Below are 14747 nucleotides of genomic sequence, written 5' to 3' on the forward strand. Positions count from 1 at the left end.
GTCTTCAGTTCTTTCAACTGTGGCCTCCGCTTTTCACCCTTTGAGTCAGTTTTTTTTTTTTTTTTTTTTTTTTTTTTTTTTTTTTTTTTGTGGCAGGGGCTCGATGTCCATGTTTCAGCCCAGTGTTCTTTTTGGAGTGGGCCTCATTTTTTCTGGTTGGGTTGGAGTCCTGTGGCATTAGTTTCTGGGGATTTTGTGCGCTGTTTGACTTCAGCTTTCTACTCCCATTGGTAGCATTCTCATGCATCCCAGATGAGGGGCGGGGTTTGTTGGAGTTTTTCACATCAAGCCTTTTGTTCACCTCTTTGACAGTATTGTGGAGAAAAGGTTGAGTGCTTTCACCTAGGCCTGAATTTATGATGCTTAAGCTTATAAAGTAGAACTCGCTAGATCATGGGTATATTCTCGACTTCTTGTGTTTGAATTGCTTCATTCCCTGTTTAACCCATGACGACCTTCTTCAGGCTGTTGCTCAGATGGTGTCCCTGGACCTTTAAACCAAATTCCTATTTGAGTTAAAAGATCAAACTGGGTAAAAAACATGAATGTGAATTCATTTGGATTACTTGGAGATTGGGTTACCAGAATCCAAATTACCAAGCTCCTAAAGTATGTCTTGGGTGGATATTTATGGTCGGGATTTTCAGTGGTCACATAGCATGCTGATGGCATGATGGTTCTTGGTGAATATTTCACAGCAGTGCCAGGCTTGTGTGACATTGTCATGTAACCTGGTGGTGATCACCATCTAGGTTATTTGCTGTTGCTCTCCTCTTCCAATGGTAAGGCTTCTTTTTTTTCAGCAAGGTGGGTTAGCTTGTGAAGCCAGCAAAGGAAGCCTGCCCAAAAATCCAGCACTGAATGTAATAATGCCTTTTTCTGATGAATCCTCTGTGGCTCCCCATTCCCACCCTATTCTCCTTTCCATGATTCCTGAAGGGTTCACTTTTTGTGTCACATGCTTGATGAGGGCAGCTGGCTGGGCTCTTTTGAGTGTTCCGGTGTGCCATGGGGTGGCAGCCAAGTGTTGCTAACTAACATTGGTTCTGGACAATTAGTGTGTACACTGTTTGCAAAAGGGTCATCGATGTTTTCCATGCACTGGTTCATATTTTACTCCTGGGCCACGATAGGCACTCATGACTTCTAAACATTTCATTACATACATCATTGTATTGTTAATTTTTCATGTTACCTTTTACATTTTAATGATTCTAATGCAGTAAGGGGGCTGTCACCTGCAGGAACAAGATGGCTTCTACCTTCTGAAAAAGGACTCTCAGCGTCGAATGACTCTGACTAGAGTGCTTGTAAATGACCAGAACAAGATTACACAGATCTGGTACCACAGGCTTCAGCATGAGTTGGGCACTGATAAGCTCCTACTTACTCAGGTCCTTATTTCATTCACGTTACACCTTCTAAAAGAAATGCAGTAAAATAGCTTTTAAGAAATTGCAATGCTGGTTCATAAATTATAATAATTTGTAGTCATATTTTCTTTCTTTTATCTGGCACAGATTGTTGAAAACAAATGCTATTTGATGTCTATTAGTATTTATTCAGTATTATTTATGTTTCAGGATCACCTTCTTCACATCATGGTTGGTCTTCGTGATTTTATTCCAGAACACAAGAAACTACCAATTGAGCAAGCCTTTGCAGTGCTCAGAGAAGAAAGTAATTTTGAAGAAGCACTCAACCAAATTAATCTTGCTCTCTACATCTTTCAAGATGCTGTAAGTATGACTCGTATCTTTTTACTATTGTTAATCTCATCAGGGTTTTTTTTTTAGTGGAACATTGAAATCTTTAGCAGAATATAAGGTAGGATCTTTGTCAGCATTCAGTTTGGGATTTTTTGTTAAAGCACAACATTGGGGTCTTTGTTAAGGTATTATTTTGGGGGTCTTTGTCATAAAAGTATGTTGTGATTTTGAGCATAATGTTAGGATCTTTGTCAGCACACAGTTAAGGTATGTGTCTATGCACAATATTAGTTATAATACTAAAAGGATTGACTGGGGGAAATTTAAGATAACAATTTGCAGTTATCCGATGGAAAATTGTCCTAAATGCCAAAACTACCACACAAGACGTAGAACAATCAGTTGTCGATGCATGTAAAATCTGCTTGGAAGACTAACTTAGAGGAAGCAGGATACACTACAGATGAAGTTAATGAATATGTTGTTATTGTTGCTATAAGAAATGTTAAGGGAGGCATGAATATCTTTAAGATAAAAACAATTTAAACAGGAAGACTGAAGAAGTAAATAAGTGCGTATTCATGCGAGATTAAAGAAATGCAAATGAAACGGAAAGCTGTACATCCAAAATCCTTTCATTAGGAGAGTTTGATTGTAATTGCTTATATACCCAGAGCTGATTGGAGCATTAACATTTATTGATATTTTTGACAATTATTTTTTATTTTTAATGTAGTTCCGACAAATCTTTAATGCATTCTTTATCTATTACTGTATAGGTTAAAAATCATCAAAGAATTTTAAAATATACTCCAATAACACCAACAGGTAAATGAGGTGTTGAAGAGTCACAGCATCAAGCCACATTGGATGTTTGCCCTGGATGATCTGATACGCAGTGCTGTCCACTGTGCCATAACAGTCTTGTCCCCAGGTAAGATGATCCGTTATGTGGAAGACGAGTCACAATAACGTGGCTGAAGATATGATGTCCTAGCCACAGATCAGAAAATGAAGGAACGACAAGTCGCAATCGACTTGAGAATGGTCCAGGACGGACCAAAACGTCGTCGTCCCTTCACTTTCTAGTGTGTGGTCTGGTCAACAAATAAACAATAGAATTTAGATTTAAATATGTTTTGAAGATTTTCATCCAAATTTTATACAAAAGAGTTGGTGGGTGGATTTAGTCCATTGTTGAGGATTTTTTTAATTTTTGTATACTGTATATTGATCCTGATTTTGGAGGGTTGCACTGTCTCCTGTATATATCACTTCATTTTACCACATTACTGTATTTATCACATTACATAATATCACATGGGTTCCTTGCAGTTTAACTCAGTACTGTATGACTTGTGTTCAAGATGGTGACAAGTAGATTAGTGTCAAAATACAAAACGGGGCAAATTTTTATTATCTTTATAAATATGACTGTAGTTGATGAGTCCATTGCATCCCAGGAGTGTGTGATGCTGCCTTGTGGGAATACCTGTGTGATACTGCCGAGTAGATCTCGATTCAAAACAAGATATGGAGAAAATAGTTATTTAACTTTTTTTTTCAGAAAGCTGAAAGGTTTATTTAATTTAGATGTACTTTCATATCTATCTCTTGATAAGTGATTTCAAAATAATTTATATTCGTTATGATGGTTGTAGAACAAGACATATTGGTTGGACCTGGTGAGGGAGCTGCAGGCGTACTTGTTGGGGGCCCTGACCGACCAAGAGATCTGGCCGAGGAAGGCAGCACTTCAGGAGTTTCCACCATAAATTCTACAAAGTCTGCAAAGTTACTTCATGACTTTCATCACTCTAAACACTGTCACCACCTTCAAGAAAGCTTGCAGGTCACAAGAACTGAGAATCTTCGGTTAGTGTGATAATTCTGTAAACATCTTTGTTGTGTGTGCTTATTCTTGACTTTGCATGATGCCCTGTATATATGTGTGTACTTGGCCTCGCATAGTACACGTAGTTGAGTTAAAGTAGTTCTCAACTGGAGGCTATAGTTAAAATCATGTATAGAAAATAGGATGTTTTCAAAGACCAAGCAATTTGTTACATAAAATAATTGTATTATATCTATTTCTTTAAGAAAGAATGTTTGTCTGTCCAAGGTGGAGGCCAGATGCTTGAGGCTACCCTCAAGAGTGAGTGGTCTGGGGCACGGGACAGACACAAGCTGGACAGGGTTGGTTCTATTGGACCTATTAAGAGGGACTCTGACAAAATAGCAACACCCAACTTTATTTATTTATTTATTTATTTATTTAATATACAATATTAAATAATATATGCAACTGAATATACAATATTCAGTGGCATATTGGCTTGGGAACCATTCAAGCTTGTTCGCATTTATTTGTTTATATGTATACAAGAAGGTACACTGGGTTTGAGAGTACAGAGCATTGAAGTTTTACTTACTTGTAAAGCCACTAGTACTCATAGTGTTTTGGGCAGATCCTTAATCTAACAGATAATTTTAAGAAGGTAATTTCTAGCAAAAATTAAAGAAATGTTTACAGGTACATTGTAAGAAAGTATAAAAATACATTGTATAAGAAATTTAATAGGATAATTAGGTACATCAACATAAATTCAATCCACTGTAATAATGAAAGATTGCTAGTCGACTCCCTCAGTTTCTTTAAAAGTTTCTGAGATAGAGATAGAGAGAGGGAGGGAGGATAGAGAGAGGGAGTGGAGGGGAAGGAGGAAAGGATATTTGGAGAAGGAAGGAGAGGGGAAGAGGGGGGGTGGACAGGTGAAGACGGTAGGAGAAGGATGTGAGAGGGGAAGATTGGAAGAGGAAAGGGGAGTATCTTGGGAGGGGATGGAGAAAGTTGGAAGGGAGGGCAAGATGGGGAGAGAGAGGGGGGATCGGGGAAGGGGGTTGAGAGGCCTGGGAGCAACTGGGTACACCCTCCCCCCCTCCCTAGTGTACTATAAAATAAGTTATTTGCAACACAGTAAATTAGTGTGATGTAAAAAGGTGTGGATACAATGAGGTGATACAAAGAGGCACGGTACACATTGTTCCATCACATGCCCCATCACCAGTTACCTTCTCTACCTATGTTGACCAGACCACACACTAGAAAGTGAAGGAATAACGACGTTTCGGTCCGTCCTGGACCATTCTCAAGTCGATTGTGAGGATGGTCCGTCCTGGACCATTCATATTGTGGACTGGACGGACCACAATCAACTTAAGAATGGTCCAGGACGGACCGAAACGTCGTCGTTCCTTCACTTTCTAGTGTGTGGTCTGGTCAACATACTTCAGCCACGTTGTTGTGACTCCTCGTCTGCTTCTCTACCTATGTTTGAGCCTACATTTTCCCCCTCCTCTTTCATCACCAGTTGCTGTCTCTACTAATCTACCAAATTAGTCAATTTTACCCCTCACATTCCTCACCAGTTACCAGCTTCAGTCATGTTACATGTCTTCTTTCATCCTTTGTAAATATATATAATTGTCTGTATTTGTCATAGGTACAGTATAATGTTGTGAAAGCTTGTTAGATATCTCTTAGTGTCTCGTGCAGTATGAACCATTATTTCTTCAGGAGTTTTTTTTATTTATTGCTCTTACTTGAATGGTAAGTAAACACACATAAATAAAATGTAATTTTAAGACATTTTGTAATGATTCTGACTTCATTAACAATTTTACAAATACTGTAGGTTATTGGAGGAACTGTACCTTTCCGAGAAAAGATACGGAGACCTGCTGAAAATGTACATCTTGGAGCGTCATGATCAAAGTCAATTTCTAGCAGACCAGCTGGGAGTTCTTTTGCCACCACTGCTTCCAGTTAGTAATAGCAAGAATATGATGGTAAAGAACACTAGTAGTTCAGGCAACAAGAGTTCCAGTGCAGGATCATCAGAAGAGACAGCAACAGATAAGCTGGACTCGCCCCTTGGTACCATGGAGTCTGTGTCTAGTGCTGACACGCTAACAGCAGATGTGAGTACACTACAATATAGTATTTATTTTAAAGAGGTGTAAAATTAGCTCATCTCTATGAAAGCTGCATGTTGTGTTAAAATAAATATGGGATGAGATTTTAATTAGACAGTGCACTGATGTGATAAAGAACTCCAGGATTGAATGTAATTTAAACAGGGAGATTGTTTCTGTTTCTATTCTATTTCTTCAATCAAATATTGAAGAAATACAGTTAGAACAGAAACCCATACAAGAGATAAAAAAAAATCCAAAATACTTCACATATGTAAAATCGAAATAAAAAAACCTCTCAGTCTCGGGAGACTATGGAGTTGCGCTCTGGTTGTCGGTCTGGAGTAGTCTCTCCAGGCTCCAAGCTTCCCTCTCATGTCACTAGATATGCTATTAAGAATACATTATCCTAGATCCTGTTCTATTTGTATTTGTATCAGTAAACCTTCCTGCTTTCTCCAGAGTAATGTTTCTGGTGCTGCATCCTCATCACCTTCTCTGCCACAAGAACTCCCGATGATTCATGTGTCGTCACGCAACATAGACATGGAGTTAGTTAGGTGGCTCCAGTCTCTGTCAATTGATCGTGATGTTATTGACAAGGTAGGTAGTTGTGTGGGAATAATCCTTTGCTATTGATATACATGACATACATGCAGGGATCAACATCTTAACCAGGGACATAATACTAATGATATACAGTATATGGGTGTTGAAACTTTTAACACTTAAAGTGCATTTATCCTTGTATGTTGATTCACTGTGTAATGCAGGTATTATTATACCTTGACTTTTAACTATTATTGTCTGGTTTTTATACTAATGATGTTATACCAATGATCTAGTATATCATGATCTAGCAGCTACTAGTGGAATGTACTTTTACGAATGAAAAAATCCTGCTGTCATTTCTGATTGGTTACTATGCAAATGCAGTTGTTGTTGCAAATGTTATGTCATGGTATAAAATTTCATTATACAGTACAGTACTGTAATTACATGCCACGTATACCAGTTATGTTCATATGGTTGTAATGAAGTATATTAGGCCATCAGTTAAAGATTAGAATAATGGAACTGTAAAATGCCTATTGGCCCATACAAGGCAGTTTCCTTAGTTTTTGTGTCCTTATTGATTGATTGATTCATTCATTCAATCAATGTATGCATGCATGCATGCATGCATGCATACATTGATTGATACCTACATACATTCATTCAATGATATATCGATTCATTGTAGGCCTGCAATGTATGCCACACAATCCATGTTTGGTAAACTACATGTATATAAATGTGAACAATGACAAATTGAAGATAGCACAACACTCGCTAGGCACATGCTAGATGATACAGAAATCCTGGAATCTACCACTGGCCAAAGATTGCAAATCCTGGAAGCTTTACTTATAAGAGAAAGAGAGACCCACTTTAAATATACAGAATAACAACTCTGCTACACAACTTTACTACACTGCTGGCACTTGGATCCAGATCTGGCCAAACAACACCAGATAACTACATCTCTACCGAGATCTCCCCACCCACTGAGAGTACCAGTTTTATGCAACGCCGTACTCTCAGATAACTACATCTCTACCGAGATCTCCCCACCCACTGAGAGTACCAGTTTTATGCAACGCCGTACTCATTGTTTGATTGGCCCTTTCCCCTTATTCTTACCTTATTCCTCTACCTGTTACCCTATGTTTGATTCTCCCATTGTATTCCTTCGACCCTTTACCTTACCCCCACTCAACGTAACCCCTTTTACATGTGTATTTAACCTAAAATTGCACTTTATGTATTCATTCTTTACCTGAAGTAGTGTGGAACGAAACATTGTAGAAAAAATATCATTCAATAATTACTAGTTTCTTTACGATGAATTTTAATAACGTGTTTGCTCTTCTTAATACTGATACTGAGAAAATAGAGGCATAGAAAGCTTACACTATGAGATCAACAATGCCAGCAATGCGGTCATATTTAACAAAAAATCTTGTTAGTCATTACAACTACAATAGTGAAGTCACTAAAGAGTGGAGACATTATCGCAGAAAGTCGTCTGCACATGCCAATGTGTTGGCAAATCACTGACACTTGCTGGCTGGGCTTGCCACAGGCAAACTTCTACAGCTCGCCAAACCAATAGAGATGTAGATGTTAATGTATTTTCAATTTTTGTTACATTTTGCATAAAAAATTAATCTATTAGAAAAAATATTTTTGTGGAACTTTTTATATTTTGCAAATAGGCAGACATACCTGTACAGTATAGCCATACTCACACTTCAGGGGTTAACCCCTTAGACACCAGCTATAGTCAAATACTCACCTATGCACAACAACAACAAAATCATTATAGAATTATTAATTTGTATGCAAAATGCAAGAAAAACACAAAAATGCATTAATATTTATCGTTTCACTGGGTGGATGCACTCTGCAAGGCTGCATCTGGGACTTAACACGTGATGCTCGACTTTGTTGATGCTTCTTGTTTTATTCTCAGTTGATTCACCGATTGTGTTATCACTTTCTTTTTTATATTCAGAGCTATTATATCTATATTTGTATCATGCATGTAAAACCCAGGTAATAATTGCTTAAATCTTCATATGATAACTGCAGTACGCTAGGGATCGTCAATAGATGATAGTTTTAACCCTTAGGCTGTGGTTATGCAGAATATACTAATTTCTAACTTGTATTTAGTTCCTTGCTGAAGACTACACCAAAGATGATGTCCTGACTTGGATGACACGTGATGACCTCAGACGGATGAGAATGAGGTATGTTTGGTGGTCTTTTCTGTAATTTATTGAAAATTCAGTGACTTACTGCTTGCATAAGGATAATCTAAACACTAACGTGTAAACTATACCTTGCACTTATTTAATATTCCTGAGCAATGACTCGGTTGGTCCTAGAGGTAAATATCTACCGTGTATAGCCTTGGGTATTTTAAAATGAGCTTGCAGTCACCAGTACCAGGTTGCAGCATTCTACCCCACCTCCTCGACCAGCACCAGGTTGCTGTACCATACACTCCACCCTGACCAGCACCAGGGGCCAGATTCACGAAGCAATTATGCAAGCACTTACGAACCTGTAGATCTTTTCTCAATCTTTGACAGTTTTGTTTACAATTATTAATCAGTTAATGAGCTCTGAAGCACCAGGAGGCTGCTTATAACAATAAGTTTTCGTGCTTGTAAACTGTTTAATAAATGTAACCAAAGCCGTCAACCATTGAGGAAACATGTTCACGTTTGTAAGTACACTTGCGTAACTGCTTGGTGAATCTGGCTCAAGGTTGCTGCACCATTCTGACTTCTACCAGGTGGTAGCACCATGCACACTACCCTAACCAGCACCAGGTATATTTCTAGGTACTGCCTGGTATTCATGGCACTGGGTTGGTTGACTTGGCACTGATCCCTCCAGGGCTACAGTTCTTCTCCAATTTTCCCTCAGTTTTCCATAGTGTTGTTAGCTTGGGGAGCCACCAAGTGGTGCCTTCCTAGAAATGTAACATTGAATGTAATGAAACACCTTTGTGAAGAGTCCCTGTTCATGCCTTACTCTTCTTAACTATTCTGTTCAATTGTTGCTGCTTGGACAAGGGGAGCTGCCATATGGTGTTGCTAATTAGTGGTTGGACTTGCTTTGCCCCCCCCCCCCCCCAAGCATTGAGCTTTGTCTCCTTGGGTCCTCTCAACTGTCAGTCAGTCAATGGATATTTTTTTCATGCACCCTTGAACAATGTGTGTGTACATAGTTCAGATCAGGGTTATAAATGTTGTCTATGAAGTTACTTGTTTTAGCTGTTTATTGAAAAATCCACCAGAAAGTAGTTCTAAGGTGATTTTTGTATCTCCAGACTCCCCTTATCTCTAGAGGGGGCCAGATTCTGATCCTGGTCTCTGTAAGACACTTGTGATTCATTAGAGCCTGGTAGGATGCCCAAGGTTTACAGGCTACTAGGTGTGTACCTCTAGGATCCATAGAGAGACCCATTAGCAGGCATTTCTTTACATTCAATGTTGAATTTGGCCCCATTTTGCATATTTCCTTTCAATGATCACTATTTTCTACAGTTTTATTTATAAATTTCATAATTTTTAATGTATCCAATCTATATTTATGTACATTATTCCCCATGTAGCTTTTTCCTGTTTCTTCATCAGTCTTTCTCCTCATTCCACAACCTTCATTTCCCATTTGAGGGGTGCTTCACCCTTGCAAATCACTTGATCAATGCAATGACTATCATGTGATGCTACTGTCATAAGTTATTCTCTCTCTCAGTACTATACCCTGAAAAAAATGAATTTTACAATTGTTTCATGTGCATCACACTTTGTAATCTAAAAGTGCTTGACAGAGGAGGAGTCGAACTTCGTATTTGGCGTAGCGTGGTACAGCATCGCCAGGCCCTGGGTCTACCCACTCACCATGAGGATCCTAATGCTACAGCATCCACATCAAGAAGTGCTTCCCAAGATCCACAATCACGTTCTACTAAATTATAGAATATGCTCAGTACAGTATCTGTATTTTACCCAAATTTTCTGTATAATTTGTAAAAAAAAGTTTTCCCCATGTGATCATCCTTGTGATGCCTTAAGACATACGAGTCTTCAATATTTATGTCTTGGACATATTGTCATAGTATTAATGTTACTCAATCAAAATTGAGTGTGAGCTAATGACAAATGTACTCAGTTTCTCAGAGTAAATGCCCGAGTCCTAAGGCCATTTCTTCACTCGCATTGATTTGGACTCGGTGTAACATAAAGAAAATTTCATCTCGAGCTGCTTCCTTTGGTGCTAGACATACTAATCGTTGTTAAACAAGTTTTTAGACACTCTTTAATGCTTCCCGAGATTGGAAATGCAGTTTCCCAATATGGATAGTTTTTTAATCTATGTTAAGGAAATAATGCTTGTAATCTGTGGTGCTGTAGTTGCCTTGTCAACTTTATTCTGAAAAATAGATATGTATATATATATGTGTGTATGTTTGTATATACTGTAATTGTTTTTGTGAACTACTTGACATAAAACACTATAATTATCTTTATAGGTTGTGAATGCGCAATATTTTAGCTTTATAAAGATGATGTTGCTGTTTATTTTTGGCATGCAAAACTTAAGCTATTTTGGTTTTATAATGATTTTTGTACAAACCTTAGTGTGTTAAGGAGATGACTCGGATTTACAGTAATGAACATTTTTCAATGACGTAGCAGTGCTTTGTTCCTCCTGTGTGAATTTACTCCACAAATCTCAACTACCCCCAAACTCATTTAGGAGCTATACTTTTAATAATGTGCTAAAATTAAATAATGGATTTAATTTACTAAGAATAAGTTAAAAAGATTCAAATAATGGAAAGCATTGATTCCTTCATATTATAACTGAGGGGTCATTGGCTTGTCTTTACCTCCATCTTGCCCCATCATTCTCATCAGCTTTATAAGAGTGAGCTCAGTTAGGTTATAATCTCTTAATGTACATTAAATCATCATGTAAGTAAATTTCATAATTTTTAAGAACACACCAATTTTATATAACTTTCTTGCTGTCATTTTGAATCGATTCATAATGTTCAACTAATATAAATTTGTCCATTTATCAGTATTTTTAAGATACTCGGTACGAAAGTTGATGCTTCTCGCATGAATTAATTTTCACTTCCTTAGAACATTGCAATTTATTAAAATTAAATATTTTAATTGTGTAGTGAAATGTTAGATATTACTGCAACCAAAAATAGGAATGATAAATGGTTACACATGATATACATTAGACAAGTGTGAAAATAACCCAGTGTGAAGCTGAAGAGAGGTGCTAGTATTACCTGCGATACACGAGTATGGTGATAGACATAGTTTTAGTGTATGGAGAAATTTTAAAGTTGTAAATGCATACATTATTGGGGCAGTTGATTGGACTTTGTAAAGAGAGATTCAAATTGATATAGGTAGGTTTAGCAATACAGTATTAAGTTTAAAGTCAATATGTGGTTGACGCGAGGTTTTGCGGGCTTTATTTATAAGCTGGAAAATGGCGAACAGTTCTTATAAAAATTATCTTTCTATACTGTGAAGGTAGACAATCATATTATTGCATCAGAAATCTGAAATAAATGTCGTGATATAGGTGAGCATCTGGTGTCAACAACCCATAACACTGGTTCTCTTATCACTACTCATATCTTATTAGCAATTTCAATACAATTTATCCATTTATTCAATTTTCTGTATGCTGTATATTCCTAACTTTCATAAGTCATGGTATCTCAAGTATCATAACATTATGCAGATGATCCAAAATTTGTGCAAAGGAATATGTTTGCAAATCAGACATAAATGTTTATGGGAAAAATAAGGATATTTTCAAGAGAACTTTAACTCGTTAGCTTCGTGGTGCTTACATGCCAGTACCACTTGAGCCTAAGGATTGTGCCATGCCCTCAAGACTCGCTAATGTACTAGGAGCCAAGACCAGAATCTGTTTGTATGGGGTGATGGGAAACTTGGGGATCAGATTTAACTAAACTGAGGAAAACTGACCAAAAGTCAGATTAAACAAAAACTACCGTTTGTAAAAAAATAAAAATAAAAAAATATGAAAGCAAGGGAAGTGATAGCCTGTTGCAAGTAGTTAGCCCTGGTCCCAACTTGCTTGGCCCAGGATCTTGGCTTGCCACCTACCTCAGAGGCATGGTTCTGTATGGATTGGTTGGCTTCTGGGACCCAGATTCTGTTCTCTGGGAAGGCTTCCCGAGATACCTGCTTGGTTAGCTCCAAACCTAAAGCACCCAGCTTGGCCCTTGAGTCATGAATGCCTAATGGGGCCAGAATCTGGTCCCCTCAATAGAGGGAAGGGGAGTTTGAGAATACTAGATTAACCCAGGTAAAGAGGCAAAAAAATACTAGAAAGGTAAAATGCCCCAAATAAAGCAAATGCATGGAAAATATTGGTAGCCCTCACACACGCTATGCGTGTTAGTGGCTTTGCAGAATTGTACCGCTCAATCACCAATGCAAGTACTTTCACAACCAATTGTAACTTGTATAAAGAAGTAAATGTACACTCATGTCCAGTCCAAACTGCTAGTTAAATGTTGACTACCAGATGACAGCCGCTTCTTGATGCTTTCCTAGTGAAATGGTAGAATGTCATTTGCTGTCTGTACCTCTTATCAGAGTGGCCAGGTTCTGGCTCTGGTCGACAGAAGGCCAAACAAAACACTTGCAACCGATATGACTTATAGTACAGAGCACTCTTGGCAAGATAGCTTCAGGGAACCACTGGGGCTCTACCAGAAAGATATTTTATTATATTCAATGATGGGTTTTGAATTGCTAGCTATCTGATAATGTGTAATAGTGACTTACTTTTTTTAAAATCACAATTTAGCATTCCCTGCTGATATTCAAATTTATTTCCGGATGATAGTACCAGACAGAATGGCACCAGAGGAGTGGGTTGCAAGGCACTTCCTTTGAACTGTGCCAAGAATAGATTCATGTGCAATATTCTAGTGTACATATTACATTGAAGATTTATACAGCACTCTGATTTTCTGGGAGGGTCCCCTTGGTGGCTCCCCAAGTTACCTATCTGATAGGCTCCAACTTGAGGATACCACACCAGGCTCTCGAGATTCACAAGTGCCTGCCGTAAGCTAGTATCAGAATCCAGCCCCCCTTCCTCAAGGAAAGTCTGGGGGTACTAGACAACACACAGCTGGTACCCTTGGTTATCTACTGCTCATTGCTCAGCTAAGTGTTGGCCTTTGGAATCTTGTCCAATGCAGGGGCCTGTTTCTTTTTATAGGCGTAATGTGTGTGTATTTTAACCTTGTTTATGCCCAATTGTCATTTTGCAGCAGCTGTGGGTGGCTAGAGTTCTCTTCTCTAGTTGTCACTGGCATTAATCCTGCTTTGTCAGGGTCATCCTTCCTGAGAAGGCTCGGAAGCTCACCCCTTAGATTTCGGTTCCTCTCAAGGGTCCCCATCTGGGGTAGTGCATGTGTTTTGGCTCCTCTACAAAGCCCAATGGTTGGGGTGGGCTAGTAGTTGGCTTGAAATAGCCAATGCTATTACATTCAATCCACTGCATGAGTGCACTTCAGCTCTGGCTGCAGCTTATGCCTTCTTTCACTGTTTTTCCTTAGGTTGTGACTTTGCATCACTCCCAACATTAAGACAGGGAAAGGGTTTATGGGTGCTACTTTCCCTTGCTTGGTTTTTCATACTTTCTGCAGGAGTTTGTTAACTTCTTGTTTTCTCCTTTAGTGTCTATTGTTTTTCATTACCATTGCTGTAAAATTTTTAACCTGTGTTTCAATATATTTTTTCAAATGAGAAAGATGTACAAAAAAATCTGTGGCCACATTTTTAAACAAGTTACTGCACAGGGGTGCTTTTGTCGTCCTACACTGCTATTTCAGCTTGTCTCTTGACTTCAGCTTGCCATTTTTTCTGGGTGCCATCAGGTTTGAGATTCATCCCCTTAACATTTTTGTTTTTCTCTCCTTCTGAGGTGTGGGTCCTTGTTGGGTTTTGGATCCCATTTCTTGCTCTAGTTTGTTGACTTCCCCTCTTTCATCAAAAAATTATTTAAATGGTATCAAAAGAAAGTATTTTAAAGGTAGTGTTCTACAGAATAATGATAAAGTTCAATATGAACCATCCTGCTGATGAGTAAGAAATATGTGGAAGACAAAGATAAATAATATTACATATGTGGTACAATTCTGTCCTAAATAGGATGCAAATGTATACAGAATGCATGTGTATATAAATAAAGATAAACGTTTAATGTGTTGTAAGCATTATCCTAAGAACCTTAACTAAATACCTTTGCCTGCCATCAAACATGTAGAAAACATTTACCCAGAGCAAAGGGCACAAAATAATAATTTTGAACATTTTACTCGGTTGATAGCGATTTGGTATTTGTACAATTTATAACTGCCAGTAAATAATAACATTTTTCTAAATTCATTTTATTTCATAAACACAAGAACATAATTGCTGCCGT

The 14747-nt window shown here is 38.0% G+C and overlaps 1 protein-coding gene across 1 annotated transcript in view; it reads left to right on the forward strand.

The window, feature by feature from the left end:
- Positions 1–14525, forward strand: part of LOC123752192 (apoptotic signal-regulating kinase 1) — a 52819-nt gene extending 38294 nt beyond the window's left edge. Inside the window, 8 exon segments of the mRNA XM_069332610.1 lie at positions 1245–1394; positions 1584–1739; positions 2538–2643; positions 3371–3584; positions 5405–5690; positions 6147–6287; positions 8403–8479; positions 10075–14525. Coding sequence (XP_069188711.1) covers positions 1245–1394; positions 1584–1739; positions 2538–2643; positions 3371–3584; positions 5405–5690; positions 6147–6287; positions 8403–8479; positions 10075–10222 — 1278 coding nt within the window. The 3' untranslated portion in view covers positions 10223–14525.
- Positions 14526–14747: the final 222 nt, after the last annotated feature.

The sequence above is a fragment of the Procambarus clarkii genome, chromosome 4 (assembly GCF_040958095.1).
Source record: "Procambarus clarkii isolate CNS0578487 chromosome 4, FALCON_Pclarkii_2.0, whole genome shotgun sequence".
In the NCBI taxonomy this organism is placed as follows: Eukaryota; Metazoa; Arthropoda; class Malacostraca; order Decapoda; family Cambaridae; genus Procambarus; species Procambarus clarkii.